General features: G+C 43.3%; 1 protein-coding gene and 1 pseudogene across 3 annotated transcripts in view; both read left to right on the forward strand.

Annotated features, from left to right (window-relative positions):
* The first annotated feature begins 854 nt into the window (after positions 1-854).
* On the forward strand, positions 855-3,513 carry LOC147346715 (elongation factor 1-alpha 1 pseudogene; annotated as a pseudogene). Its single transcript, XR_015153149.1, has one exon. The product of XR_015153149.1 is annotated as an elongation factor 1-alpha 1 pseudogene (transcript).
* Positions 3,514-16,546: 13,033 nt separating this feature from the next.
* CMTR1 (cap methyltransferase 1) overlaps positions 16,547-26,715 on the forward strand; it is a 53,547-nt gene continuing 43,378 nt past the window's right edge. The window contains exons 1-2 of one of the 2 annotated variants that reach the window (XM_086371477.1): positions 16,547-16,676; positions 18,615-18,783. In XM_086371477.1, coding sequence (XP_086227603.1) covers positions 18,636-18,783 — 148 coding nt within the window. In that variant the 5' untranslated portion in view covers positions 16,547-16,676; positions 18,615-18,635. The remainder of the gene's footprint in view (positions 16,677-18,614; positions 18,784-26,715) is intronic. The other variant, XM_086371478.1, reaches the window with a different exon arrangement.

Below are 26,715 nucleotides of genomic sequence, written 5' to 3' on the forward strand. Positions count from 1 at the left end.
GGCACTCAGCTTTCTTCACAGTCCAACTCTCCCATCCATACATGACCACTGGAAAAACCATAGCCTTGACTAGACGGACTTTTGTTGGCAAAGTAATGTCTTTGCTTTTGAATATGCTATCTAGGTTGGTCATAATTTTAAGAGTGAAAATGGTGGCCTAAACTATGAATACACTCCCCCCCATACACAGACCTGTCAGTAGAGGACAGAAGATTGTTTAGTGGCTTGAGGTGGTTGGACAAAAGCTCTGTTTGATCAGTGGCTAGTCACTCAGTTGTGAAGTACATGAGGTAAGTACTTCAGGAAGACAGAAATAAAAATAACTAAAAAATGACAGAAGTTGTAGCTGTATTCTGCTGGAGAGACAGATTTCATGGATTTAGCCCAGACAAGTTACTAGTCAGAGAAACAATAAACAGATAAACAAATAGAAATAACAGTAACCTGCAGGGGGGAATTAGAATTCAGACTCACTACAAGATATCTAAAATGTCCAATTTACAACAAGAACAGCAACAACAAATTATAAGACACACAAAGAAATGGAAATGTATGACCCATACTTGGAAAAGAACAGTTAATATAAATTGACTCTGAGTGACTATTGATACTGAATTTAGCAGACAACGACTTCAAAGAGGCTATTATAAGGATGTTCAAAGAACTAAAGGAAATTATATTTAAAGAATTCAAAGCAATTATGATCACAATGAATCAATAATAGAGATTTTCAATAAGGAGATAGAAATAATAGAACCCAAGGATATTCTGGAGTTGAAGAATACAGTAACAGCTCAAAATAATCTATAAAACCAATGCAATCCCTATCCAAATGCCAACAACATTAATTTTTTTTTTTTGCAGAAACAGAAATATCTATCCTAAAATTCATATGGAATCTCTAGCAATCAAAACGGTGTGGTGCTGGCATAAAGACAGACATATCAACCAACGGAATAGAATAGAGCAGTGGTGTCTAACATTTTTGACACGAGGGATGAGTTTCATGAAAAACATTTTTTCCATGGAATGAGGGGGATATGGTTCAGGCGGTGATGTGAACTATGGGGAGTGGCAGATGAAGCTTTGTTCACTTGCCTGCCACTCACCTCCCACTGTGTGGTCCCGTTCCTAACAGACTTCAAAACAGTACTGGTCTGTGGCCCAGGGATTGGGGACCCCTGCAATAGAGAACCCAGAAATAAACCCATATGGTCAAGTGACTTAAAAAATTTTTTTTCTTTTAATTGTTGGCTGCATCGCACAGCATGTGGGATCTTAGTTTCCTGACCAGGGATTGAACCCCTGTCCCCCAAAGTGGAAGCATGGAGTCTTAACCATTGGATCACCAGGGAAGTCTCCATGGTCAAGTGATTGTAAATGATTTTTGACAAAGATGCAAGGACCTCAACGAGAAAAGGACAGTCTTCTGAACAAGTGGTGTTGGAAGGCTTCCCTGGTGGTCCAGTGATTAAGAATCTACCTTGCAATGCAAGGGACACCAATTTGATCCCTGGTCTGGGAAGACCCCACATGCCATGGGGCAACTAAGCCTGTGTGCCACAACTACTGAGCCTGTGCTTGGGAGCCCAGGAGCCACAGATACTGATCCCACGTGCTACAACTACTGAAGCCCACGCAGCTAGAGTCCGTGCTCCACTGAGAGAAGCCACTGCAATGAGAAGCCCACACACGTACCTAGAGAGTAGCCCCCACGTCCTGCAACTAGAGAAAGCCCACGTGCAGCAATAAGACTCACCACAGCCAAAAAAATAAAAATAAATAAATAAATCTTAAAAAAAAAACAAGTGGTGTTGGCAAAACTGAATATCCATACGCAAGAAGAGGAGGTTGGACCTTTACATCACCTACAACAAAGGACTCAAAATGGATTCAAGACCTAAGTGGAAGAGTAAAACTATAAAACTCAAAATATTACAATATAGGAGAGAATCTTCATGCCATTATACCTGGCAATAATTATTTGGATATGATGTCAGAAATACAGGCAACAAAAGAGAAAATAGATAAATTGGACTTCATCACAATTAAAAACTTGAGCTTTTTTACAACGGGTTTGCTGCCAGGACACATGTGTCGTGAAAACCACCATTAAACCTAAGCAAAAATGGGAAAGGAAAAGACCCATATCAACATCGTTGTCATTGGGCATGTAGATTCAGGAAAGTCCACCACGACTGGCCATCGGATCTACAAATGTGGCGGGATCGACAACAGAACAGTTGAAAAGTTCAAGAAGGAGGCTGCCGAGATGGGAAAGCGCTCCTTGAAATATGCCTGGGTCTTGGACAAACTTAAAGCCCAACGTGAGCATGGTATCACCACTGATATCTCCCTGTGGAAGTTTGAGACCAGCAAGTACTATGTTACCATCATTGATGCCCCAGGACACAGAGACTTCATCAAAAACATGATCACAGGCGCATCCCAGGCTGACTGTGCTGTCCTGATTGTTGCTGCTGGTGCTGGTGAATTTTAAGCCGGTATCTGCAAGAACGCACAGACCCGTGAGCATGCCCTTCTGGCTTACACTCTGGGTGTGAAACAACTAATTGTTGGAGTTAACAAAATGGATTCCACTGAGCCACCCTACAGCCAGAAGAGATACGAGGAAATTGTTAAGGAAGTCAGCACCTACATTAAGAAAATCGGCTACAACCCCGACACAGTAGCATCTGTGCCAGTTTCTGGATGGGGTGGTGACAACGTGCTGGAGCCAAGTGCTAACACGTCGTGGTTCAAGGGACGGAAAGCCACCCGAAAGGACGGCAGTGCCAGTGGAACCACCCTGCTTGAAGCTCTGGATTGCATCCTGCCAGCAACTCGCCCAGCTGACAAACCCTTGCATTTCCCCTTCCAGGATGTCTGTAAAATCAGTGGTATTGGTACTGTCCCTGTGGGTCGTGTGGAGACTGGTGTTCTCAAACCTGGCATGGTGGTCACCTTTGCTCCAGTCAATGTGGCAACTGAAGTGAAGTCTGTAGAAATGCACCATGAAGCACTGAGTGAAGCCCTTCCTGGGGATAATGTGGGCTTCAATGTCAAGAATGTGTCTGTCAAAGATGTTCGCTGTGGCAATGTGGCTGGTGGCAGCAACAATGACCCAGCAATGGAAGCAGCTGGCTTCACAGCTCGGGCGCTTATTTTGAACCATCCGGGCCAAATCAGTGCTGGATATGCACCTGTGCTGGATTGTCACACAGCTCACATTGCCTGCAAGTTTGCTGAGTTGAACGAGAAGACTGATCATCGTTCTGGGAGAAAGCTGGAAGATGGCCCTAAATTCTTGAAATCTGGTGATGCTGCCATCATTGATATGGTTCCTGGCAAGCCCATGTGTGTCGAGAGCTTCTCTGACTGTCCTCCCCTGGGCCATTTTGCTGTGCGTGATATGAGACAGACAGTCGCTGTGGTGTCAAAGCAGTGGACAAGAAGGCACCTGGAGCTGGCAAGGTCACCAAGTCTGCCCAGAAAGCTCAGAAGGCTAAATGAATACTATCCCCAATAACTGCCACCTCAGTCTTAATCAGCAGTGAAAGAACGATCTCAGACAGTTTGTCTCAATTGGCCATTTAAGTTTAATAGTAAAAGACCGGTTAATGACAACAATGCATCGTAAAACCTTCAGAAAGAAAGGAGAATGTTTTTGTGGACCCTATGTTTTGTGTGTGGCAGTTTAAGTTATTAGTTTTTAAAATCACTACTTTTTAATGAAAACAACTTGACCAAAAATCTGTTACAAACTTTGAGACCCATTAAAAAAAGTTCAGTGAGAAACCTGTGTCTTCTTTTGGTCAACATTGTAACTCCCTATAGTACTACTTTGGTAAGAGTTGCTCATAACCTATTTCTGGTGAAACAATTTTTGATTTATAGGTTTGTATTTCTAGGGTGGAGCTCAAGGTTTGTTAACCTTGTGTTGAGAACGCATCTGTTTTAATCACATCTTAAGCATTGGTGCAACACTTTCTAAGTTAGGACAGATGAGCAAAGAGTAACTGTGTTTTATATGTAAGCTAGTTTGTAAGGTCCGGAGAAGGCGATGGCACCCCACTCCAGTACTCTTGCCTGGAAAATCCCATGGACGGAGGAGCCTGTTAGGCTGCAATCCATGGGGTCGCTAAGAGTCAGACACGACTGAGAGACTTCACTTTCACTTTTCACTTTCATGCATTGGAGAAGGAAATGGCAGCCCACTCCAGTGTTCTTGCCTGGAGAATCCCAGGGACGGGGGAGCCTGGTGGGCTGCCGTCTATGGGGTCGCACAGAGTTGGACACGGCTGAGGTGACTTAGCTTAGCATAGCATAATTTATAAGGTCAGATTCTATGGTATAAGAGCTCCCATTGCATATAAAATTTTGTATGGTTACATAAATAATGAGTAAATCTATGTCATTTAGTTTCCCAGTTATGAGGATGTGCATTCACATTTATAATATTAAATAGTTAATCTAAAATGTGAGGCTTAAACAGTATTGAGTACTGCCCTGCTGGAGTTAATTGTATACAGATTCTAGGAAATTAAAAGATGCCAGAAGCTAAAAAAAAAAAAAAAAAAATTAAAAAATGTAATTCATCAAAGGATGAAAAGGTGGCCTGTGGAATGAGAGAAAATATTTGCAAATCATATATCTAATGAAGAATTAGTATCTGGAATATATAAAGAGCTCCCATAATTCAGTAAAACCCCCAAAGACCCACCGAAAAATGGGCAAAGGACTTCAATAGGCATTTCTCCAAAGAAGATATGTAAATGACTCATAAGCACATGAAAAGATGCTCAACATCACTAATCATTGTGAGTCACTCAGTCCCTCAGTCGTGGCCGACCCTTTGTTAGCCCATGCTCTGTAGCCCTCCAGGCTCCTCTGTCCATGGAATTCTCCAGGCAAGAACACTGGAGTGGGGAGCCATTCCCTTCTCCAAGGGATCTTCCTGACCAAGGGATCAAACCTGGATCTCCTGCATTGCAGGCAGATTCTTTTACTGTTTGAGCCACCAGGGAAGCCCCCAGTCATTAGGAAAATGCAAATAAAAACTATAATGAGATTGCAGTGTCACTTCATTATCACCCCCATTAAGATAGATATTATGAAAAAAAAAAAAAACCCACTAAAAATCCCCAGAAAATAACAAGTGTTGGTGGAGATGTGGAGAAATTGGAACCTTTGTGCATTGATAGTGGGGATGTAAAATGGTGCAGCTGCTATGGAAAATACTATGGCATTTTCTAAAAATATCAAGTATAGAATTAGCATATGATCCAGTAATTCCATTTCTGGATATATACCCAAGAGAATTGAAAGCAGGGACACAAGCAGATACTTGTATACTCATTTTCCAAGAAATCTATTCATGATAACCAAAAGGTAGAAGCAATGTAAGCACCCACTGATGGATTAATGAATAATCAAAATGTGATATATATATATATCACATTTTGATTATATATATATTTGATTATATATATATATAATGGAATATTATTCAACCTTAAAAAGGAAGGAAATTCTGACACATGCTACAACATGGATGAACTTTGAAGACATTATGCTAAGCAAAGAGAGTCACAAAAGGACAAATATTGTATGATTCCACTTATATGCAATACTTAGAATACAAGTTCATACAGATAGAAAGAAGTATGGTGGTTTCCAAGGACTAAGGGGAGAGGAGGAATAGGAGTTATTGTTTAATGATAACAATTTTGGGAGGATGAAAATGTTCTAGAGATGAATAGTGGTGAAGGTTGCACAACAATATGAATGTACTTAATGCCACTGAATTATATACCTTTAGAAATGGTAAATTATATGTAATATATGAGTTACCTGGAGAAGGCAATGGCACCCCACTCCAGTACTCTTGCCTGGAAAATCCCATGGATGGAGGAGCCTGGTAGGCTGCAGTCCATGGGGTCGCTAAGAGTCAGACACGACTGAGCGACTTCACTTTCACTTTTCACTTTCATGCATTGGAGAAGGACATGGCAACCCGCTCCAGTGCTCTTGCCTGGAGAATCCCAGGGATGGTGGAGCCTGATGGGCTGCCGTCTGTGGGGTAGCACAAGGTCAGACATGACTGAAGCAACTTAGCAACAGCAGCAGCAGATATGAGTTACCACAAAAAGTATAATAACCAAATGAAAAATTCATTAGAGGGGCTTAGCAGCAGATTCTAGATGGCAGGAAAAAGAATCATTGAACTCAAATATAAATTCATAGAAATTACCCAATCTGAAGTTTTTTTTTTTAACTGAAAACAATAATCGGTGGTCAAAGACCTGTGGGAGAACATCCTACAGACATTAGACATACAACATGTGTCTAATGGTTGTATCCAAAGGGGAGTTGAGAGAATAAGGGGCAGAACTTTTTTTAAATAATGGGCATAAACTTCCCAAATCTGATGAAAACATGAATCTATATATCCAAGAATGCAACAAACCTTAAGTAAGATTAATACAAAGAGATCCACTCTTAGACACATCCTAGTCTAGTGTTCAAAGACAAAGAGAAAATCTGAAAGTAGCAAGAGAAAAATGACCCCACATAAAGAGAGCATTAATTAATACAACTGTTGGCTGAATCTCATCCAAAACAAGGGAGAAAACAGTGGGTTGACATATGCAGCGTGCTGAATGAAGAATTCTATATCCAGCAAAACTGTCCTTCAAAAACGAAACCAAAATAAAGACAATACTAGGTAAAAACAGGAAGCATTGCTATGCTCTGTTATAAGATAGACTAAAGGAAATAATTTAGGCTGAAAGGAAATGATACCAGAAAATGACCCAAATCCATAGCTAAAAATGAGGAGCACCAGAATTTGTGCATACGTGGGTTAATATGAAAGACTGTATTTTTCCTTCTTTTCTTAACTATCCTAAAAACCACAAGATTATAACACTGTATTACTATGTGATATATATGATAAAAACTTTGTGAGAAAATTGTGAATGATGTAAAAAAAATAAGAACCAGTATTTCTAGGAAGGGACAGAAAACCGTTCAAGACAGTGTGCAACAATTATAATTTCACAACTACTAAATGCTCAAACTACCGCACAATTGCTCTTATCTCACACACTAGTAAAGTAATGCTCAAAATTCTCCAAGCCAGGCTTCAGCAATACGTGAACCGTGAACTTCCTGATGTTCAAGCTGGTTTTAGAAAAGGCAGAGGAACCAGAGATCAAATTGCCAATATCCACTGGATCATGGAAACAGCAAGAGAGTTCCAGAAAAACATCTATTTCTGCTTTACTGACTATGACAAAGCCTTTGACTATGTGGATCACAATAAACTGTGGAAAATTCTTCAAGAGCTGGGAATACCAGACCGCCTGACCTGCCTCTTGAGAAATCTGTATGCAGGTCAGGAAGCAACAGTTAGAACTGGACATGGAACAACAGACTGGTTCCAAATAGGAAAAGGAGTACGTCAAGGCTGTATATTGTCACCCTGCTTATTTAAGTTCTATGCAGAGTACATCATGAGAAACGCTGGACTGCAGGAAACACAAGCTGGAATCAAGATTGCCAGGAGAAATATCAATAACCTCAGATATGCAGATGACACCACCCTTATGGCAGAAAGTGAAGAGGAACTCAAAAGCCTCTTGATGAAAGTGAAAGTGGAGAGTGAAAAAGTTGGCTTAAAGCTCAACATTCAGAAAACGAAGATCATGGCATCCGGTCCCATCACTTCCTGGGAAATAGATGGGGAAACAGCGTCAGACTTTATTTTTTTGGGCTCCAAAATCACTGGAGATGGTGACTGCAGCCATGAAATTAAAAGACGCTTACTCCTTGGAAGGAAAGTTATGACCAACCTAGATAGCATATTCAAAAGCAGACATTACTTTGCCAACAAAGGTCCGTCTAGTCAAGGCTATGCTTTTTCCTGTGGTCATGTATGGATGTGAGAGTTGGACTGTGAAGAAGGCTGAGCGCCAAAGAATCGATGCTTTTGAACTGTGGTGTTGGAGAAGACTCTTGAGAGTCCCTTGGACTGCAAGGAGATCCAACCAGTCCATTCTGAAGGAGATCAGCCCTGGGATTTCTTTGGAAGGAATGATGCTGAAGCTGAAACTCCAGTACTTTGGCCACCTGATGCGAAGAGTTGACTCATTGGAAAAGACTCTGATGGTGGGAGGGATTGGGGGCAGGAGGAGAAGGGGACGACAGAGGATGAGATGGCTGGATGGCATCACTGACTCGATGGACATGAGTCTGAGTGAACTCCAGGAGTTGGTGATGGACAGGGAGGCCTGGTGTTCTGCGATTCATGGGGTCGCAAAGGGTCAGACACGGCTGAGCGACAGAACTGAACTGAACTGAAAGCCCTCATGCCCTAGAGCCTGTGCCCCTCAACAAGAATTGTTGTTGTTCACTCAGTCATGTCCAACTTTTGCTACCCGAGGGACTGCAGCACACCAGGTTTCCCTGTCCTTCACCATCTTCTGGAGTTGAAACCACCGTAATGAGAAGCCAGCACACTGAAACTAGAGAAGGCCTGTACACAGCAATGAAGACCCAGCTAAAAATAAATAAATATTTAATTAAAAAAAGATAGGGGCAGCCAAGAAACCACCCTAGTCAAGATTAAAGGACCAGAGAAGCGTATCAAGACTAGGAAATGACTACCTGAGATTGTTGCTGTTCACTTGCTCAGTCTTGTCCTACTCTGCGACCCCATGGACTGCAGCACACCAGGCTTCCCTGTTCTTCACCATCTCCAGGAGCTTACTCAAACTCATGTCCATTGATTTGGTGATGCCATCCAACCATCTCATCCTCTGTCATCCCCTTCTCCTTGTGCCTTCCATCTTTCCCAGCATCAGGGTCTTTTCCAATGAGTCGGCTCTTCACATCAGGTGGCCAAAGTATTGGAGCTTCAGGTTCAGCATCAGTCCTTCCAATGAATATTCAGGGTTGATTTCCTTTAGGACGGACTGTAGTCCATCTCCTTTTGATCTCCTTGTAGTCCAAGGGACTCTCTTAAAGGGACCAGAGAAGTTTATCAAGATTAGGAAATGGTCACCTGAGATTAATAAGGCTACGAGGCTCCTCCATCCATGGGATTGTAGATTGAGACTGTAAACCCTGCTTACACCCTAATCTTGTTACAGAGCCCACCTCCGAACCACTGTTATAAAACCCTTCATCATATCCTCTGGGGTTGAGACATAGCAGAAGCCTCCCTTGCCGGGCAAAGCAATGAAGTTATCCTTTTCTACTTCATCTAAAACTCTGTCTCCGGGATTTGATTCAGGACCAGTGATAGATAGGCCAAGCTTTCGGTAACAAAACCCTCTGACACTAGCAAGTAGGTCTGGCTCAGTCTCCTGTGGGGTCACTGCTCCTTTCCCCCGGGTCCTGGTGTGCACAGGAGTTTGTGTGTGCCCTCCAAGAGTGGAGTCTCTGTTTCCTCCAGTCCTGTGTAAGTCTTGTAATCAAATCCCACTGACCTTCAAAGTCACATTCTCTGGGGATTCCTACTCCTCCTGCCATCTCACTGTGGCTTCTCCTTTGTTTTTGGAAGTGTGGTATCTCTTTTGGTGGGTTCCAGCGTCTTCCTGTTAATGGTTGTTTAGCAGCTGTGATTTCACTGCTCCCATGAGAAGAGGTGGGTACGTGTCCTTCTACTCTGCCGTCTTGAACCAATCTCTCAATTTTTGAGCTACTACTGTATAATCTGTGTCCCAGGATTAAAAGTCATTAACGGTGATGAAACCAGATAAAGTGTAAAACTTGCCATCTTCTACAACTTACTACACATATTTCTTGAACATCATTTTACTTAACACACAAATTACTTGTTTATCTATAGTTCATAAAAGCAATTTATTTAAAAACCACACAAAAATTCTTTCAAAAAATGTCACTTGGAGCATTAAAATAAATAACAATAGTAATGTATAATGATCTAATGCTATTATAACCACATACATATATACATGCATACACTAGGGAGGAGGAAAACTTGCAATAGAATGCCGACCATTGAAGTCAGAAAGAATGATGGAGTTAGAAGGCTACCATTTAGTAGATTATACAGTGAAAATTGATTTGGGCAGGAGTCATCCTCAAAAGCTAAAACTTGTTGGTAAAGGTTTGATGAGGAACAGAACATGCAGATAGTTTCAAAATACTTGTTAATGGAAAATGAAGAAATAGTAATGTCATGGTACAGAAACTTAGACACCCCCTTAAACAGCTGAACAGGTGGTCAACATTACTGTCACTAGTAATGGTACAGAGAGACATCATGCCCCTCCCCTGCCATAAGAGGAACACAATATCATTTCTATACTCTCCTTGCCAAGAGTACCTGATTCCAGTTTAATCATGAGGAAACATTATATTCCAATTTGGGGGCATTTCACGAAACAGCTTTTAAAAAATGTCAAGGTTATAAACTAGAAACTTTTAGAAACTGTTCCAGATTAAAGAGAATTAAAGAGACATTACATAATTTGATGTATGATACTGGTTAGGTCCCTGGACCAGAAAAAAATTTCCAGCTTATTGAGGTATCATTGACAAATTAAATTTCAGCTATTTAAAGTGTGCAGTGTGATGATTTATGTGTGCATTGTGAATGAGTTGCCCTCCCCATGAAGTTAACACATCTGTCCCCTCATATATTTACCCTCTTATTTTTGGTGAAAAAATTTTAGTTTTACTGTTTTGGCAGATTTCAATTATACAATATAATATTATCAACTATAGTCACCATGTTATACATTAGATCCCCGGACCTTATCATATTAAAAATGGCAGTTTGCGTACACTTTTACCAACCTCTGCTTATATTCCCCACCCCACACCTCCCAGCCCCTGGCAATCACTTTTCTACTCTCTGTTTCCATGAGATAGACCGCCCCCCAACCCCCAGATTCCTGATATAAGTAATACCATATAGTATTTCTCTTTGTCTATCTGGCTTATTTCACTTAGCATGACGCCTTCTAGTTATACCTATGTTGCTGCAAATGACAGGATTTCTTTATCCCATTATGTAAGTAAATACCACATTTTCTATCTTTTTTTTTAAACTTTTTATTTTGATTTGGAGTACAGCTGATTAACAATGTTGTGATAGTTTCAGGTGAACAGCAAAGGGACTCAGCCATACACATACATGTATCCATTCTTCCCCAAACTCCCCTCCCATCCAGGCTGCTACATAACTTTGTACTCAGTTTCATGTTCTATATAGTAGGTGTTTGTTGGTTATCCATTTTAAATATAACAGTGTGTACATGTCCATCCCAAACTCCCTAACTATCCCTTCCCCCTAGCAATGATAAGTTTGTTCTCTAATATACCACATTTTCTTTACTCATTTATCCAAAAAATTATTTACTACAAAGTACATTATGGGACAATTGATGAAATATAAATAAGATCTGGAGATTAAAATATCGTATCAGTGTTAACTTCCTGATTTTGATAATTATACTATGGTTAAGGAAGAGACTATCCTTATTCTTGTGACATAAACACTTAAGTATTTAGGGATCAAGAGGTATCATGCCTATATAATTTACTTCAAATGGTTCATAAAAACAATGTGTTTATATTGTTTTCAATTGTTCAGTCACTAAGTCCTGTCCAACTATCCCACCCCATGGACTGCTGCATGCCAGACTTCCCTGTCCCTCACTATCTCCCGGAGTTTGCCCAAGTTCATGTCCATTGAATTAGTGATGCCATCCAGCCATCTCATCCTCTGTAACCCTCTTCTCCTTTTGCCTTCAGTCTTTCTCACAGAAAGGGTCAGGGTCTTTTCCAGTAAGTCGGCTCTTTGCATCAGTGGCCAACATATTGGAATTTAGTTTCAGAATCAGTCCTTCCAATGAATAGTCAGGGTTGATTTCCTGTAGGATTGACTGGTTTGATTTCCTTGCAGTCTAAGGGACTATCACATCTTCTCTAGCACCACAGTTCGAAAGCATCAGTTCTGCACTCAACCTTCCTTACACTCCGACTCTCACATCTGTACATGACTACTGGAAAAACCATAGCTTTGATTATAGGGACTTTTTTGGCAAAGTGCTGTCTCTGCTTTTTAATACGCTGTCTAGGTGTGGCATACCTTTCCTTTCAAGGAATAAGTGTCTTTTAATTTCATGGCTGCAGGCACCGTTAGCAGTGATTTTGGAGCCCAAGAAAATAAAATCTGCCACTGCTTCCACTTTTTTCCCTTATATTTGCCATGAAGTGATGGGACCAGATACCATGATCTTAGTCTTTTTATTGTTGAATTTCAAGCCAGCTATTTTTCACAAAGCCAGTTTAAAATGAAATGTCAAGGAAAAGTAATTGATGATGACAGCCTTGTATTATATTGTTTTACTTGAATTATCCAATGTGTTAGAACACAAATGGTGTGTGTGCATGTGTAAAAATGAATGTGAACTGAAGTGTAATGTAAGCAAAATTGAAAGAGCATCTTACATTTTCCCAGCCTAAAAGGGCATCTAAGCAAGATGCGGCTCTCAATGTCACCAGCTTCCTCTTTTTGTATCCTGTACTCATACTGATGTCATCAAGGAAGAATTCTTATCTTGTGAGTCCTTTTGGAAACTACAAAGGCTATGAACATTTTGAAAAAAGTAAACATATTGTTTACCAAATAAAACTTTTGGGAAGAAAACTTTGTATTCTGCACAGACGGAGCCCCTGAGATGCTTGGTAAAGCATCTCATTTTACTACTTTCATAAGAAGGGAAACTCTTCACATCACTCATTATCTTTCTACTTAGACAAGCACTGGCAAAAAAATTTTTCTAACAGCCCTCAAAAAGAGGTTTTGTCAATAGTCATAAATGCCATCAACTTTATCAGAGGCAGATCTTTGAGTCAAATGCATTTAAAATTTTTTTGTAAAGAGATGAGAGCAAAATATAAATTCCTTCTGTACCACATGGAAGTTTGCTGGTTTTCATAAAGATATGCCTTCAAGCACATTTTCAAACTAAGGGCAGAAGTTTTACTGGAACAGAAAGTTTAAAAACAAAGAAGGAAAAGAAAATCCACTCTTGGGACATTATGAGAGTTTTGCTTTTCATGTATGGCTTACCTGACATATACTTTTGATCATGTGAATGAGTTAAACCTTTCAATTCAATGTTATGAGGTCAATGTTATAAATGCTTCCTAAAAAATTAAAAAAACATTTTCAGTTAAGTGATTAATAAGGAAGAAACTGGAAGATATGCTTTTCTAAGACGGAGTTGTAATATACAATTCTGTCAAATTTCTTTGGAAAGAGAAATCTGCAAATTTCTAGAACACTTTAGAAGTCTTTCAAAAGTTATTTCTATCTTATGGCTTCTAAGTCGAACCACAGATATGCAGTCCATTTCTTTCTTAAATAAACTGAATCAAAGAGATTAAGATGTTGATCTAACCAAAGATGAATTCATTCATCTTAGAACAAAAAACTACAATTGAAGTTTTAACTCAAACATACTGGAAGAATTCTAGTATTCCTTGAAAAAGCATTATTCTTGCCTTGATTCAAAAAATTGTTGGTTTCATTCCATTTGCAAAAATAAATCTTTTAAAAAATATTTAATTTCATTTTTATTTATTTGGGTGCACCAGGTCTTAGTTGCGGCATGCAGATCTTTGGTCTTCACTGCATCACGCAGGAGTTTTCGTTGCAGTTTGTGAAGTCTTAGTTGCGGCTTGTGGGACCTAGTTCCCTGACCAGAAATGCAACTCAGGCCTCTTGCATTGGGAGCATGGAGTCTTAGCCAACTGGACCACCAGGGAAGTCCTTTCCCATTTTTTTTTTTTTAAATCTTTGGTCCGTTATCTCATTTCTTTTCCCACACTTGACCTGTTCTAGAACCCTCCCCAACATGCGTGCACAACTTTTTGCTAATATGGATTCCACCACAGAAACCTGTAGGGGGTTTGCCCACACTTACTATGGGGTGGCGCCCCCTCCCTTTTTGACCCCTAAGGAGCCTTACTGCCCATGTGCAGACAGGGAAGTCTTCCTTGATTTCAGGAGAGGTCATTTTATCTCCTTATTTCAGCACAGCTCAGCTTCTGTCCTTGGAGTGTCTGGGGAAAGCAAAACTTCAATTTTACTCCAGTTGAAAAACACCAGCTGTCCAGCCGAGGGGCCCATCCATCTCCTACCTCAGTGCCATTCACTGGAAAAAGAGCAGGCTTATGGGAGAACACATGCTAGTAAAGTAATGCTCAAAATTCTCCAAGCCAGGCTTCAGCAATACGTGAACCGTGAACTTCCTGATGTTCAAGCTGGTTTTAGAAAAGGCAGAGGAACCAGAGATCAAATTGCCAATATCCACTGGATCATGGAAACAGCAAGAGAGTTCCAGAAAAACATCTATTTCTGCTTTACTGACTATGACAAAGCCTTTGACTGTGTGGATCACAATAAACTGTGGAAAATTCTGAAAGAGATGGGAATACCAGACCACCTGACCTGCCTCTTGAGAAATCTGTATGCAGGTCAGGAAGCAACAGTTAGAACTGGACATGGAACAACAGACTGGTTCCAAATAGGAAAAGGAGTACGTCAAGGCTGTATATTGTCACCCTGCTTATTTAACTTCTATGCAGAGTACATCATGAGAAACGCTGGGCTGGAAGAAACACAAGCTGGAATCAAGATTGCTGGGAGAAATATCAATAACCTCAGATATGCAGATGACACCACCCTTATGGCAGAAAGTGAAGAGGAACTCAAAAGCCTCTTGATGAAAGTGAAAGTGGAGAGTGAAAAAGTTGGCTTAAAGCTCAACATTCAGAAAACAAAGATCATGGCATCCGGTCCCATCACTTCCTGGGAAATAGATGGGGAAAGAGTGGAAAGTGTCAGACTTTATTTTTTTGGGGCTCCAAAATCACTGCAAATGGTGACTGCAGCCATGAAATTAAAAGAATTACTCCTTGGAAGGAAAGTTATGACCAACCTAGATAGCATATTCAAAAGCAAACACATTACTTTGCCAACAAAAGTTCGTCTAGTCAAGGCTATGGTTTTTCCTGAGGTCATGTATGGATGTGAGAGTTGGACTGTGAAGAAGGTTGAGCGCCGAAGAACTGATGCTTTTGAACTGTGGTGTTGGAGAAGACTCTTGAGAGTCCCTTGGACTGCAAGGAGATCCAACCAGTCCATTCTGAAGGAGATCAGCCCTGGGATTTCTTTGGAAGGAATGATGCTGAAGCTGAAACTCCAGTACTTTGGCCACCTGATGCGAAGAGTTGACTCATTGGAAAAGACTCTGATGGTGGGAGGGATTGGGGGCAGGAGGAGAAGGGGACGACAGAGGATGAGATGGCTGGATGGCATCACTGACTCGATGGACGTGAGTCTGGGTGAACTCCGGGAGTTGGTGATGGACAGGGAGGCCTGGCGTGCTGCGATTCATGGGGTCGCGAAGTCGGACACGACTGAGCAACTGAACTGAACTGAAGGTCAGACTTGAGTTTATGGGTGTGAAGTTGTTGCAGGCCCATTCTGACTCCATGTTGGAGGTGTTTCTTAGACTTGCTTTTCATTGCTTTTGTTATTATAATCACTTGTAAGCCCTGCCTCAGAGAATCCTGCTCCTCTGCCTGACTGTTAAAGCGCCTTTGTTCAGAGCCCTGTCCACCTGTAGATGGCAAGATGTGAGAAATTAACACATCCCCTGCCTGAGACTCTGTATTCTAGGAGATCTTTGCAAGATCAATGGCCTTTTTACTTTGTTTTCCTCACATCCCCCCCCATAGCTGATCTATTAAAAAAAACCTGGCAAGATAGTTATTTTGAGATATAGTCTGTCAGCTTCTCAGTCAATCAGCTCTCAGAATGAAGTTGTATTCCTTGCCTCAAGCCCTGGTCTCCAGTCATTGGCCTGTCCCGGGAGAGCAGAACAAGCTTGGACTCCAGGAACAAGGTGACACCGAGGACGCTCAGCAAACTTCTGGCCCCATTGGTCTGAAGATCAGAAGAGGAGTTGGCAAGGGAAGCCCTATGTGTCCATACGGTAAGAGGCCATAGACAGCTCTCCTTCTTTCTTCCAGATTTTACTTCAGTATATGTAGAGGTTGCACTGTTTCTCTATGTTGGAGATAACAGCAGTGAACAACAAGGTTGGGTGTATGTGCCTTCAAACCATTTTATCTTTTACCTCTCTAAACTTGTTCTTAATCTGTAAAATTAAAACAATTGATTGAGAGAGGAGTTGATGTGATGCCACTTTGCCTTTTCTGTTTTCCACGTTTGTTTCTCGTCCTCTAGTGCCAGAAAACAAGAGACCTGGTTGCTCTCGATTTTATAGTCCTTCCGCGTCGGGTCTTCTGCGCAGGCGCCCTGGACAGGCCCGGGGCAGGGTGGGGCTGAGGCGGCCCCGAAGCCGAGCAGGTCTTCCCCGGGGCCAGGGCCCGCGAGGGGTGGGGGAAGCCGGCTGCCCTGACGTCATCAGGCTGCGCAGCCCGCAGGGCGGGACCCGAGCGCGACTAGGCGGCCCGCGGACCGGGGCGGGCTAGTGGGGAAGCGAAACTGAGGGAGGAGGCGGCGGCTCTGGCAGCGGCTGGGCCAGGCCTGGTGGCGGCGGCATCGGCGGCCTGACCGCCCCCCCTCTCCGCTCCTTGGCAGGTCGCCCTCTTCCCTCAGCGTGAGTGCCGACGCGCGGCCCCGGGTGGGGGGGCGGCGAGCGGGCGGGCACGCGGGGCTCAGCATCCTCACGTCCGCCGCCGCCGCCTCGGCCCCCGCGCTGGCGGTCGTGACCCCTGCCGCCCCTTCTCTCTCCCCTCCTCCCTTATATCCCCCATCTCTTCCCCCGCGCCCTGTCTCCAGTCCACCAGCCGCTGCTGACACACGTCTCTGCGCACATATTCTTCACACACTCACGTTGTCTACAAATGAGAAGGCTGGCCGGGAGGGACGCGAGCTCATCTCTTGCTTCTTGCTTCTTGTGGCGGTGCGAAACCCAGGCCTGGGGAGATAGAGAGGGGATCTGAACCCCTTCCCTGGGAGAGCAGCGAGTCGAAGAGTTCCCTGCCAGGGCACATTCTTTTGGATGTGTAGGTCACTTGAGCTGTGGTCGGTTGGCTGCGCGGCCTTCCCCTCTCGGGCCTCAGTTCCTTGCAGTGGCAAAGGAAAAGAGGGTTGGATGAGGTGGTTTGGAAGGTCCAGATCTAGGATGTGTAGGGGCGGAGCACCAGCATCTCCTGCCTTTCGCACACTATTTCCACTCCTTTTCCTGCATCCATCTCACACAGTTCTTGAGTTTCCTGTGCTTCCAGCCTCCCCCAGACGTGCTAGGAATCAGAGGGCCCTTTTTGCTTAGGTTATGGGCCTTGGAGGTGGTGGTGGTTGCGGGGGCGGGGAGGGGGCGGATTTTTAAGACCGTACTTTAAAGTTAAATGTAGCTCAGCCTGGTTTTGTTTTCTGTTTGTTCAGCTTCTCCTGTTCTTCCTTCTTAGGATAGCTCCTGCCTGTGCCTAGTTAAGAGGCTGCCGCCTTAGAAAGGAGGAGATTGTGTGTGGGGTTGGCTGGCTCATCCTTGAGCTAGAGAGAAGTGACACGTGATTCATGTTTGAATCATGAGGGATCAGTGATATCTTTGGATTTCAGCACTGCTGCCCTGGCCCATGCTGTTCGCCTGCTCTTGTGTCCCTGCAGCTCCCCTTCCCCAAGCAGTTGCAGGCCAGCTGAGCACCCAAGTGTTTGCTCTTATTTTTGAGTACTTTCTCTTTTCTGAGTCCTCTTATAGCCACTGTGTTTTCACCTACTCTTGTTTTTCAATTTAATCACTCCTTGAGGAATGATTTCAGGAATCTCATTATTACTTCATTCCATCTCATTTCCCCGCCTCATGTTTGCCTCTCATGCTTACCCATGGGCATGGATGATGGTGACACCGTGCCTCGCCTCCTTCCATTCTCTTTTTCTGGAGGCGGGTTCTTGCTCTTCAAATTTCTGCTTTGTGCCTGAGCCCTGTGATACGATGTCTGGCCCTGCTGACTTTCCCACTCTTCCATTTTTTCAGTCAAGTCAACCACTGCTTCCATTCCTTACTCCATTTAAAAGCTTTCCCAATCCCCCCATGTTTTCAAACATCCTGAAGTAAACCAAAAACCAGTTTTTGTATCATACTGTGTAATCTCTTAATTTTCCTGGTGAAATAATGCGATGGAGTAGCCTTTCTGGTGTAGTCTTTTCACCTTGAAAATATTTGTTGATATTCATTAGGTTTCATGATTAATTTCTAGTGTACCTTATCATCACACGTGTCCCTTGTTGCATCAAAACTATAGACTAGCAAGTACCTAACGCCTTTTTTTCCCTTGTGGCTTGTGGAGTTGATCCATGACTTTTTAGTATTTGACACCAGTGGCCCAGAGACCTCTGGGTCGGTGAGCACCACATTTTCCAGTCAAACTGACAGCTCTTATTGAAAACCAGAGCTTGGCTAGCCTTCCTGGGTATCATTCTGAGGAAGAAGCTGTTCAAGCACTGGCACTGGGAGCTGTTTGGAGTTGCCAGCTTTCATCCCATTAATGGTTTACTCTCTGGAATTCCCTGCTGTGATCCTAGTGTCTCTGACCAGGGCAGCTGACTATCTGGATTTATGGTTGCAGTAACAATGAAGAGGAGAAATGATTCAGAATGCACTGCCCCTCTCAAGAAACAGAAGAAAAGAGTTGCTGAGCTTGCCCTGAGCCTCAGCTCCACATCTGATGATGAGCCTCCTTCCTCTGTCAATCATGCAGCAAAAGGTAAGCCTGCCTCTGGTCAGAGACCACTGACCATCTGGCTGCTTGAATCCCTGATGCCTCAGTTGGGCAGAATACAGCCCACTGCCCCATGAGGAAAATTCGGCAAATTCTACCGAGATGTATCGGCTGTAGACTTTCTCTTTTGCCATTCTCCTGTTGGAGGTTGGGAATGTGTTATAACTAAAATGCTGGCCTTTCTACAGGCGTGCCTTGGTTCTGTTGTGGTCCTCCAGTGAGTGGCACTCTTTGCTGCCTTCAGCCAGGTAGACATAGTGGTGAGCCTTGAGTGCCCCTTGCTCTCAGCTGTTAGTGATCCTGGGGCTCTTTCACAGGGCTGGACTCTTTGCTGTGGTGATCTGGCTTAATTTCCCTCAGGTTTTTGCATTCTGTTTTCTCAGTTCCCTTGGCAGTTATGGTCAGAAACACCCGAAGGAATTGGAGCATCCCTGTGTTCGCTGTTTGCATTAAGCTTTAAGGATTTCACTGATCTGGTTGAACCTAGCATTTTACTTTGCTTATTTTCTAGGGTGACAGATGTTCACAGTTTCCACAGGTGCTTTCTGTGGAGCTTTCTGTCTTGGAGCTTGCCTGAAATACCAAACAATTAGAAGTAGCTCTGTTTGCATTTTCCTTGAATTGCCAGCTGTATTAATTTCCTAACAGTACCGTGAAGTACGTAGCTTAAAACAACAGAAATATATTCTCCAGACTTCTGGAAGCCAGAAGTGTAAAACGAAGGTTACGGCAGGGCCATGCTGCCTCCCAAGGCTTTAAGAAAGAATCCTGCCCTGCCTGTCTTCATTTCTGCTAGTTGCTGGCGATTCCTGGTGTTCTTGCAGCAGCGTAACTCCAGTCTTTGCCTCTGTGTGTGTCTGTGTTCAAATTTCCCTTTTCTTAGGAGGGATAGCAGTCATTGGATGAGGGCCCACCCTAATCCAGTATGACCTCATCTTAATTTGATTACATCTGCAGAGACCCTGTTTCCAAATGCCATGTTCCCAGTGCTGGGTGGATATGACGTTTTGGACACCCAATACCCCCAGCAGTCTTGCATTTTGTATCCTGTGCTGGATCAGTGGTAAATTGGAATGAAATTTGGTGACTGATTGGTGACTGAAATAGTGTAAAGCATTCCCTTGAGGGTGATAGAAAAAAATACAGTTTATTCTCAAGAGGCTGGCTAATTGAAGGGCGGTAACTCATCAGGTGTACTGAATTGCTGGTCCAGAAGGGAGGAACTTGACAGACCTTGCAGACAGCTAATGAAGCATTTGGTGTGGCCATGATCCCCGCTAGATAAGAGACTCTTCTTATAACCTTCTGTGTGGGGATAGGTGCGGCTTTAAAGTTGTCACAATGGATTTTAGGGTGGGTGGGAAAGGGTTTATGTCATTGAGGTTGCTAATTTGGGAAGGCAAAAATATATTGGGTGAGTCGGTTCTGGCAAGTGTTGAGGAAGGGAATTTTGCTTATCACCTGGGATTTGAGCAACTTGAAGGTAGAATCTTCAGTCTTGAGCAGGAGAAATGGCCTGCAAGGGAGAAGGGGAGTGTGTGCCTAGGGGAATACTTAGGTGGTGGAGATATCTGGTCCTAAGTGAATCTCAAGGGACATTTGCTCTCAAATGTCTCTTTATCTCCCAGGAGATAAAGGTGTATACTTAAGACTCTTTCAAGGGAACCAGTCTAATTTAAATTTCAAGCTTTTAAAAATGTAACTGTGGAGATTATCCCCCCTCCCTCCCATTCTCCCACAAACTCCCCTTAATTCTGGCAAATGGCTTTAACCTTTTCAGAAGTAGTACCATATGACTCAGTCAGGTTTGACTGTTCCTGTTGTGTGTACAGAATGGAAATCTAGAGGTGGCCAGTACATTGTATATGTCTGGCAATAGGCTGTTTGGTCCCTTTGACTGGCAGAAAAATGAAGCAGAAGCAAACACTGTTAACTTCCCGGGTCAGCTAGTTTTAGGGAGGGGCAGCTCCACAGAGGGAGAAGGCAATGGCACCCACTCCAGTACTCTTGCCTGGAGAATCCGGTGGACGGAGGAGCCTGGTGGGCTGCAGTCCATGCGGTCGCTAAGAGTCAGACACGACTGAGCGACTTCACTTTCACTTTTCACTTTCATGCATTGGAGGAGGAAATGGCAACCCACTCCAGTGTTCTTGCCTGAAGAATCCCAGGGACGGGGGAGCCTGGTGGGCTGCCATCTATGGGGTCGCACAGAGTCGGACACGACTGAAGGGACTTAGCAGCAGCAGCAGCTGCTCCACAGAAGGCTCTGAGGATGAGGGTCTGGTGTCTTCATCAGCAAGACTGCTGTCTGTGCCCCTCCCCCTGAAGCCCCATGCCTGGCATGGAATAAATGGCACAGTAAGTGGGGACGACAGAGGATGAGATGGTTGGATGGCATCACCGACTCAATGGACATGAATTTGAGTAAACTCCGGGAGTTGGTGATGGACAGGGAGGCCTGGCGTGCTGCAGTTCATGGGGTCACAAAGAGTCGGACATGACTGAGCGACTGAACTGAACTAAAATATTTACTGAATAGAACTGATGGAAGGCAACAGGGGTATCTTTTCTAAGAGCCTTAAAATGCTTCACCTCTTTGATTGTGCCACCCCTCCTCCAGTCTGCAGAGGATCATTTCATTAAGTGCCTTGCGTCTCTGTCATCTCCTTCTGTGGTGACTTCTCTCAGGCATCCCCTAGACAGTGTGCTCCGGTAGTTTTCTGTCTCCCCAGAAACTGCATATCTGCTGAGAGCTCTGTGTGACTTTGCTGCTCAGCACACTGCATTAAAGCAGATGTGTTTCCTCTCCAGCCACTGCTACCTGGACACACTGTTGAATAGATGATTGAAAAATGCTCTTTAGGGAGTGCAGATAGAAAAACAAAACATGAGTAGTTGCTGTGTCTGTCTGTCTGGGCCTTGTTTGTGCTTCCTTTGCTAGATCAATGTGGTGACTCATTAATAGGTCTATTTAGTTTAATCAGTTTGTTTATTTTGCATTATTGACAGGGTAGCTGCATTGCCAGTCTGAGACTGACATCTGACCAGACTAAAGAAGAAAAGGGATGTTGTCATGGCCACTGGGTCATCGTGTGTTCTTTTGAGTATTTTAAGAGGAGTTTGAAGGCATTTTCAAGCCTAAATATACTCTTGGAAATTAAGCAAGGAGCGGCAGATGGCAGTCATTTTGTTCTTTTTGGTTGTTTGTCACAGGATAGGTTGGTCTAGACCCCGAGACGATTTCCTTTTCTCCTCAGCTGCACATCCCGTGTGGGCTCCCAGCCCTCCCACAGCGTGTTGCTCTGGAAGTTGCCGGGCTCCTTCAGCCGAAAGTGCCTTCTCTCCACCAGGTTTTAATTCTTCCCTAAATAGGCTCTTTTCCCTGAAACACCATCGTTTTCCTGTCAGCCCAGATTCATGACCTTAATCAAAAACTTCCTTTATCGGTATCTGTTTAAATTGCTCTAACGAGTTACCATTTGTCCGGCATGAAGGAGAAATTGAGTCTCTAAACAGGAATGAGTGTGCTCCGCAGCAGTGGTTGGGCAGGATGTGGTGTTTATTGCATCTTGTAGTTTATTCTGCATCTGTGTGCTGCTCGCCGTGGCCGTTCGTGGTCAGCACTGCCCCGCCTTGTGTGTGGTCACTCTCGTTTTTAATCCTGATGTGTTTGACCTACTGTTCTATTGTGAACAATTCTGTCAGTAGCTGGGCTCTCCGGTAGGTTTTAGAAGGGAAGCTCCTGGGGTGTAAATGGGAATGCCACCCAGCTTTGGCAAGTTCTTAATGAAACTCATGATTTTAATAGACCAACCTTATTACTCCTGTTAATTTATATCCTCATTATAAGATTGTCTGCTCGATATTTGCTAATTCTTATCAGTCTTGGGAGGCTAAACTTCCTCTTTAGCTCTTGCTGCAGCAGAGACAGGTGTCTTCTTTTCATCTGAAAAGAGTGGCCGTGGCAGTCTGTGGCCATCAAGACTGTTCCAGGGCACTTGGCTTCAATGGTGTCAGGCTAAGAACAGGCTTTAAATAGCACATGAAATGGAGAAATAAGGCTTATGTGCTAATCCAGCACACTTCTCCATCTCACAAAGAAAAGCCTAGTCGGATATTTTAGCTCCCGTCAGCCTCATTCTCAGACCCTGGGCGGGACAGCTGTACTCTCGGTGACACCTTGGAAAGAGGAATGGAGTGGAAAGATCTTTGTGCAAGAGTCCAGTCCAGGAGTATTGCACCTGAGCCACCAAGGATTTGCCCAGTGAGCCTCGCACCCACATTTGGTTCTCTCTGTCATTTTGGTCCAAAAATGTTACGAAGACAAAACAAAAGATCTCTCTCTCTCTGGGATCTGATGGTGGCAGCAACCCTACATGCCCAGGAATGGTAATCATATTTTTGATGGGTGCCCACTGATGGATCCTTAAGCAAACCTAACAGCCTGGCAGCTCCCTAGAGCTGGATCAAGGGCACATTGTCCTGTGAGAAGGATACCAAGCTTTCCTAACCTTTGTATAGACAGATGTGTGAGTCTCCAGATAGCTGGTGAAAGAAATAACAACTGATGTAACATGCTAAGTTCTAGGCTAGTCCGGTGGCAGGATCCCTGGGCTTCCCTGAGAAACTTTAGGGCTGTGCCCAGGGAGCTGCCCCCTACTGAGCAGTACAGGTTAGAGTCAGGAGCAACTGAGGAGAAAGACGCTGCACCTTGGGAAGCACAGCTCTTCAGCGCGTGGGAGCTCTGTTGAGCGCACATCTCTCCTCTGCATGGGCGATGAGAGGCCCAGGCTTAGTCTTGAGCTACTCAGGTCTTTTCCCTCATATGTGCTGTCCTCTGAAGATTACTCTGGAAACAAATTCTGCACAAGGCTTATTGAATGAGACTTTATTTCTTTATCGTTTTTTTTTCTTTCTTAAACCCTAATTTTGAAACTAATATATTCTTATTTCTCACACAGAAAATGCAGGAAAGGCAAGACAGAAAATAAATATCACCATACCTCTCAGTTTCCATGGTTACTCATTGTTAACGTTCTGGGTCTGTCCTTCTGAGTAGCACTCTGTGATGTGTGCCACATTGGCCCATGTAAGCACATCGGCTCCTTGTTGAGGGAATTGGAGGGTCACCTTAAGAGGATGAAGGCCAATTTGGTGCCTCTCATTCAGGGATTGTCTCAGCCAACATTCCTCCTCAGAAGCCAGAATTTTGGTTTTAAGTTTATTCTGATTTTTTCACACATGCTGACCTGTTTTTCTTTTGCAGAACGTCATATATACTGAAAAACGCATATTTATCTTAGCTGTTGGATTTTTAAGCTCTCTGGGAGTAGGACTGATACTTTTGGATAGTACTCCATTGTATACAACATGGACCGTTTATAAAAACAGGTCCTGAACCAAAGTTGTTGCCTGATGTATTAAACAGTATAAGGTGTCCTTTTTTGGCCTTGGTACAGGGTGCTAAAGAGTAGTCCAAGGGGACACAGTTCTCTGTTAGGATATAGATCTTCCATCTTCATGCTTAAATTGTTTGTTGAACCTTAAAAAAATTTTTTAAGACTTCATTTTATTTTTTTTAGAGCGTTTGTTTCACAACAAAATTGAAAGTAGAAAGGGACCTCCTACACCCCTGCCCCTGTGTGTACAGCCTCCTCCATTAGCAACATCTGTCTCTGGAGTGCTGTATTTGTTAAAATTGATGAACCTATGCTGATACAACATTACGGTTCACTCTTGATGTTGCACACTCTGTGTATTTGGACAAATACTAGATTGGTGCAAACGTAATTGCAGTTTTTGTATTGTTGAAATTTGCCATTTGATACTGGAATACATTCTTAATGAATGTGATATTATACGTCATTTTAATGCACATTTCTCGCCTTTTTTTGTTTTTTTTTTCCTGCTAATGTCTTTTTACTTTCTGTTTATCTTTACTTTTTGGACTATGGAAATGATGTTAGATGAAAAGCAAATTTGAGCCATTTTCTTGAGCTTGAAGTCATAAAGCAGTGGCGCCAATTTGCAACATCAACAACTCATTTGGCCTAGAAACTGCTAGTGAACGTACAGTGCAGTGGTAGTTCAAGAAGTTGTGCAAAGGAGACGAGCTTTGAAGATGAGGATCATAGTGGCTGGCCATTGAAAATTGATAATGACATCTGAGAACAGTCATCAACGCTGATCCTCTTACAACTACACAAGTTGTCAAAGAACCTAGCGTCCACCATTCTATGGTCATTTGGTATTTGAAGCAAATTGGAAAGGTACAAAAGCTCGGTGAGTGAGTGCCTCATGAGCTGACAGCAAATCAAAAAAATTGTCATTTTGAAGTGTCATCTTCTCTTATTCTATGCAACAGCAATGAACCATTTCTTGATCAGATTGTGATGTATGATGAAAAATGGATTTTATATGACAGCGATAACCAACTCAGTGGTTGGACTGAGAAGCTCTAAAGCACTTCCCAAAGCCAAACTGCATCCAAAAAAATCTCATAGTCACTGTTAAGTGGTCTGCTGCCCATCTGATCTACTACAGCTTTCTGAATCCCAGTGAAACCATTATATCTGAGAAGTATGCTCAGCAAATCAATGAAATGCACTGAAAACTGCAACGCTTGCAATCAGTGTTGGTCAACAGAAGGGGCCCAGTGCTTCTCCATGACAACACCTGACCATATGTCACACAACCAACGATTCAAAAGTTGAACACATTGGGCTACCAAGTTTTGCCTCATCCACCATACCCCTTCTTCAAGCATCTCAATGACTTTTTGCAGGGAAAATGCTTCCACAACCAGTGGGAGGCAGAAAATGCTTTGCAAGAGTTTGTTGAACCCCAAACATGGATTTTTATGCTACAGGAATAAACCAACTTACTTCTTATTGGCAAAAATGTGTTGATTGTAATGGTTCGTATTTTGATGAATAAAGATGTGTCTGCAGATGGTGACTGCAGCCATGAAATTAAAAGACGCTTACTCCTTGGAAGGAAAGTTATGACCAACCTATATAGCATATTCAAAAGCAGACACATTACTTTGCCAACAAAGGTTCATCTAGTCAAGGCTATGGTTTTTCCTGTGGTCACATATGGATGTGAGAGTTGGACTGTGAAGAAAGCTGAGCGCTGAAGAATTGATGCTTTTGAACTGTGGTGTTGAACTGTCGTGTTGAACTCTTGAGAGTCCCTTGGACTGCAAGGAGATCCATCCAGTCCATTCCGAAGGAGATCAGCCCTGGGATTTCTTTGGAAGGAATGATGCTGAAGCTGAAACTCCAGTACTTTGGCCACCTCATGCAAAGAGTTGACTCATTGGAAAAGACTCTGACGCTGGGAGGGATTGGGGGCAGGAGGAGAAGGGGACGACAGAGGATGAGATGGCTGGATGGCATCACTGACTCGATGGACGTGAGTCTGGGTGAACTCCAGGAGTTGGTGATGGACAGGGAGGCCTGGTGTGCTGCGATTCATGGGGTCACAAAGAGTTGGACACGACTGAGCGACTGAACTGAACTGAGCCTAGTTAATAATGGTTTTAAAATTCACAATCCAATACCATAATCACTTTTGCCCCAACCTAATATGTAATGACATGTATCCTTCCCTGTATTTCTGGGGGCTGGATGTCTTACACCACATGTTTGAGGTATTGTAAGAGGGAATGTCCTAAGGAGTTGTACACTCACTAGATGCTTAGCAGAGATGACAACTGGGTGCCAGTTCTTTAAATTCACTACAGTGAGTACCTAGTTTATTTGTTTTAATGCAAAGCCTCAGTTCAAGTGTTAGAGATAGAAGGTTAATTGTGGCACAGTCTTTGCTCCCTAGGAGTGACTGTGTCCAGTGGGGTGGCATGTGGCAACTGTCTCTCAGGCAGTGTGATGAATGCTGTGCTAATGGTGTGAATAC

The sequence above is a fragment of the Bos grunniens genome, chromosome 23 (genome assembly GCF_055505025.1).
Source record: "Bos grunniens cultivar Pamir isolate PY7600 chromosome 23, Bosgru_T2T1.0, whole genome shotgun sequence".
NCBI lineage: Eukaryota > Metazoa > Chordata > Mammalia > Artiodactyla > Bovidae > Bos > Bos grunniens.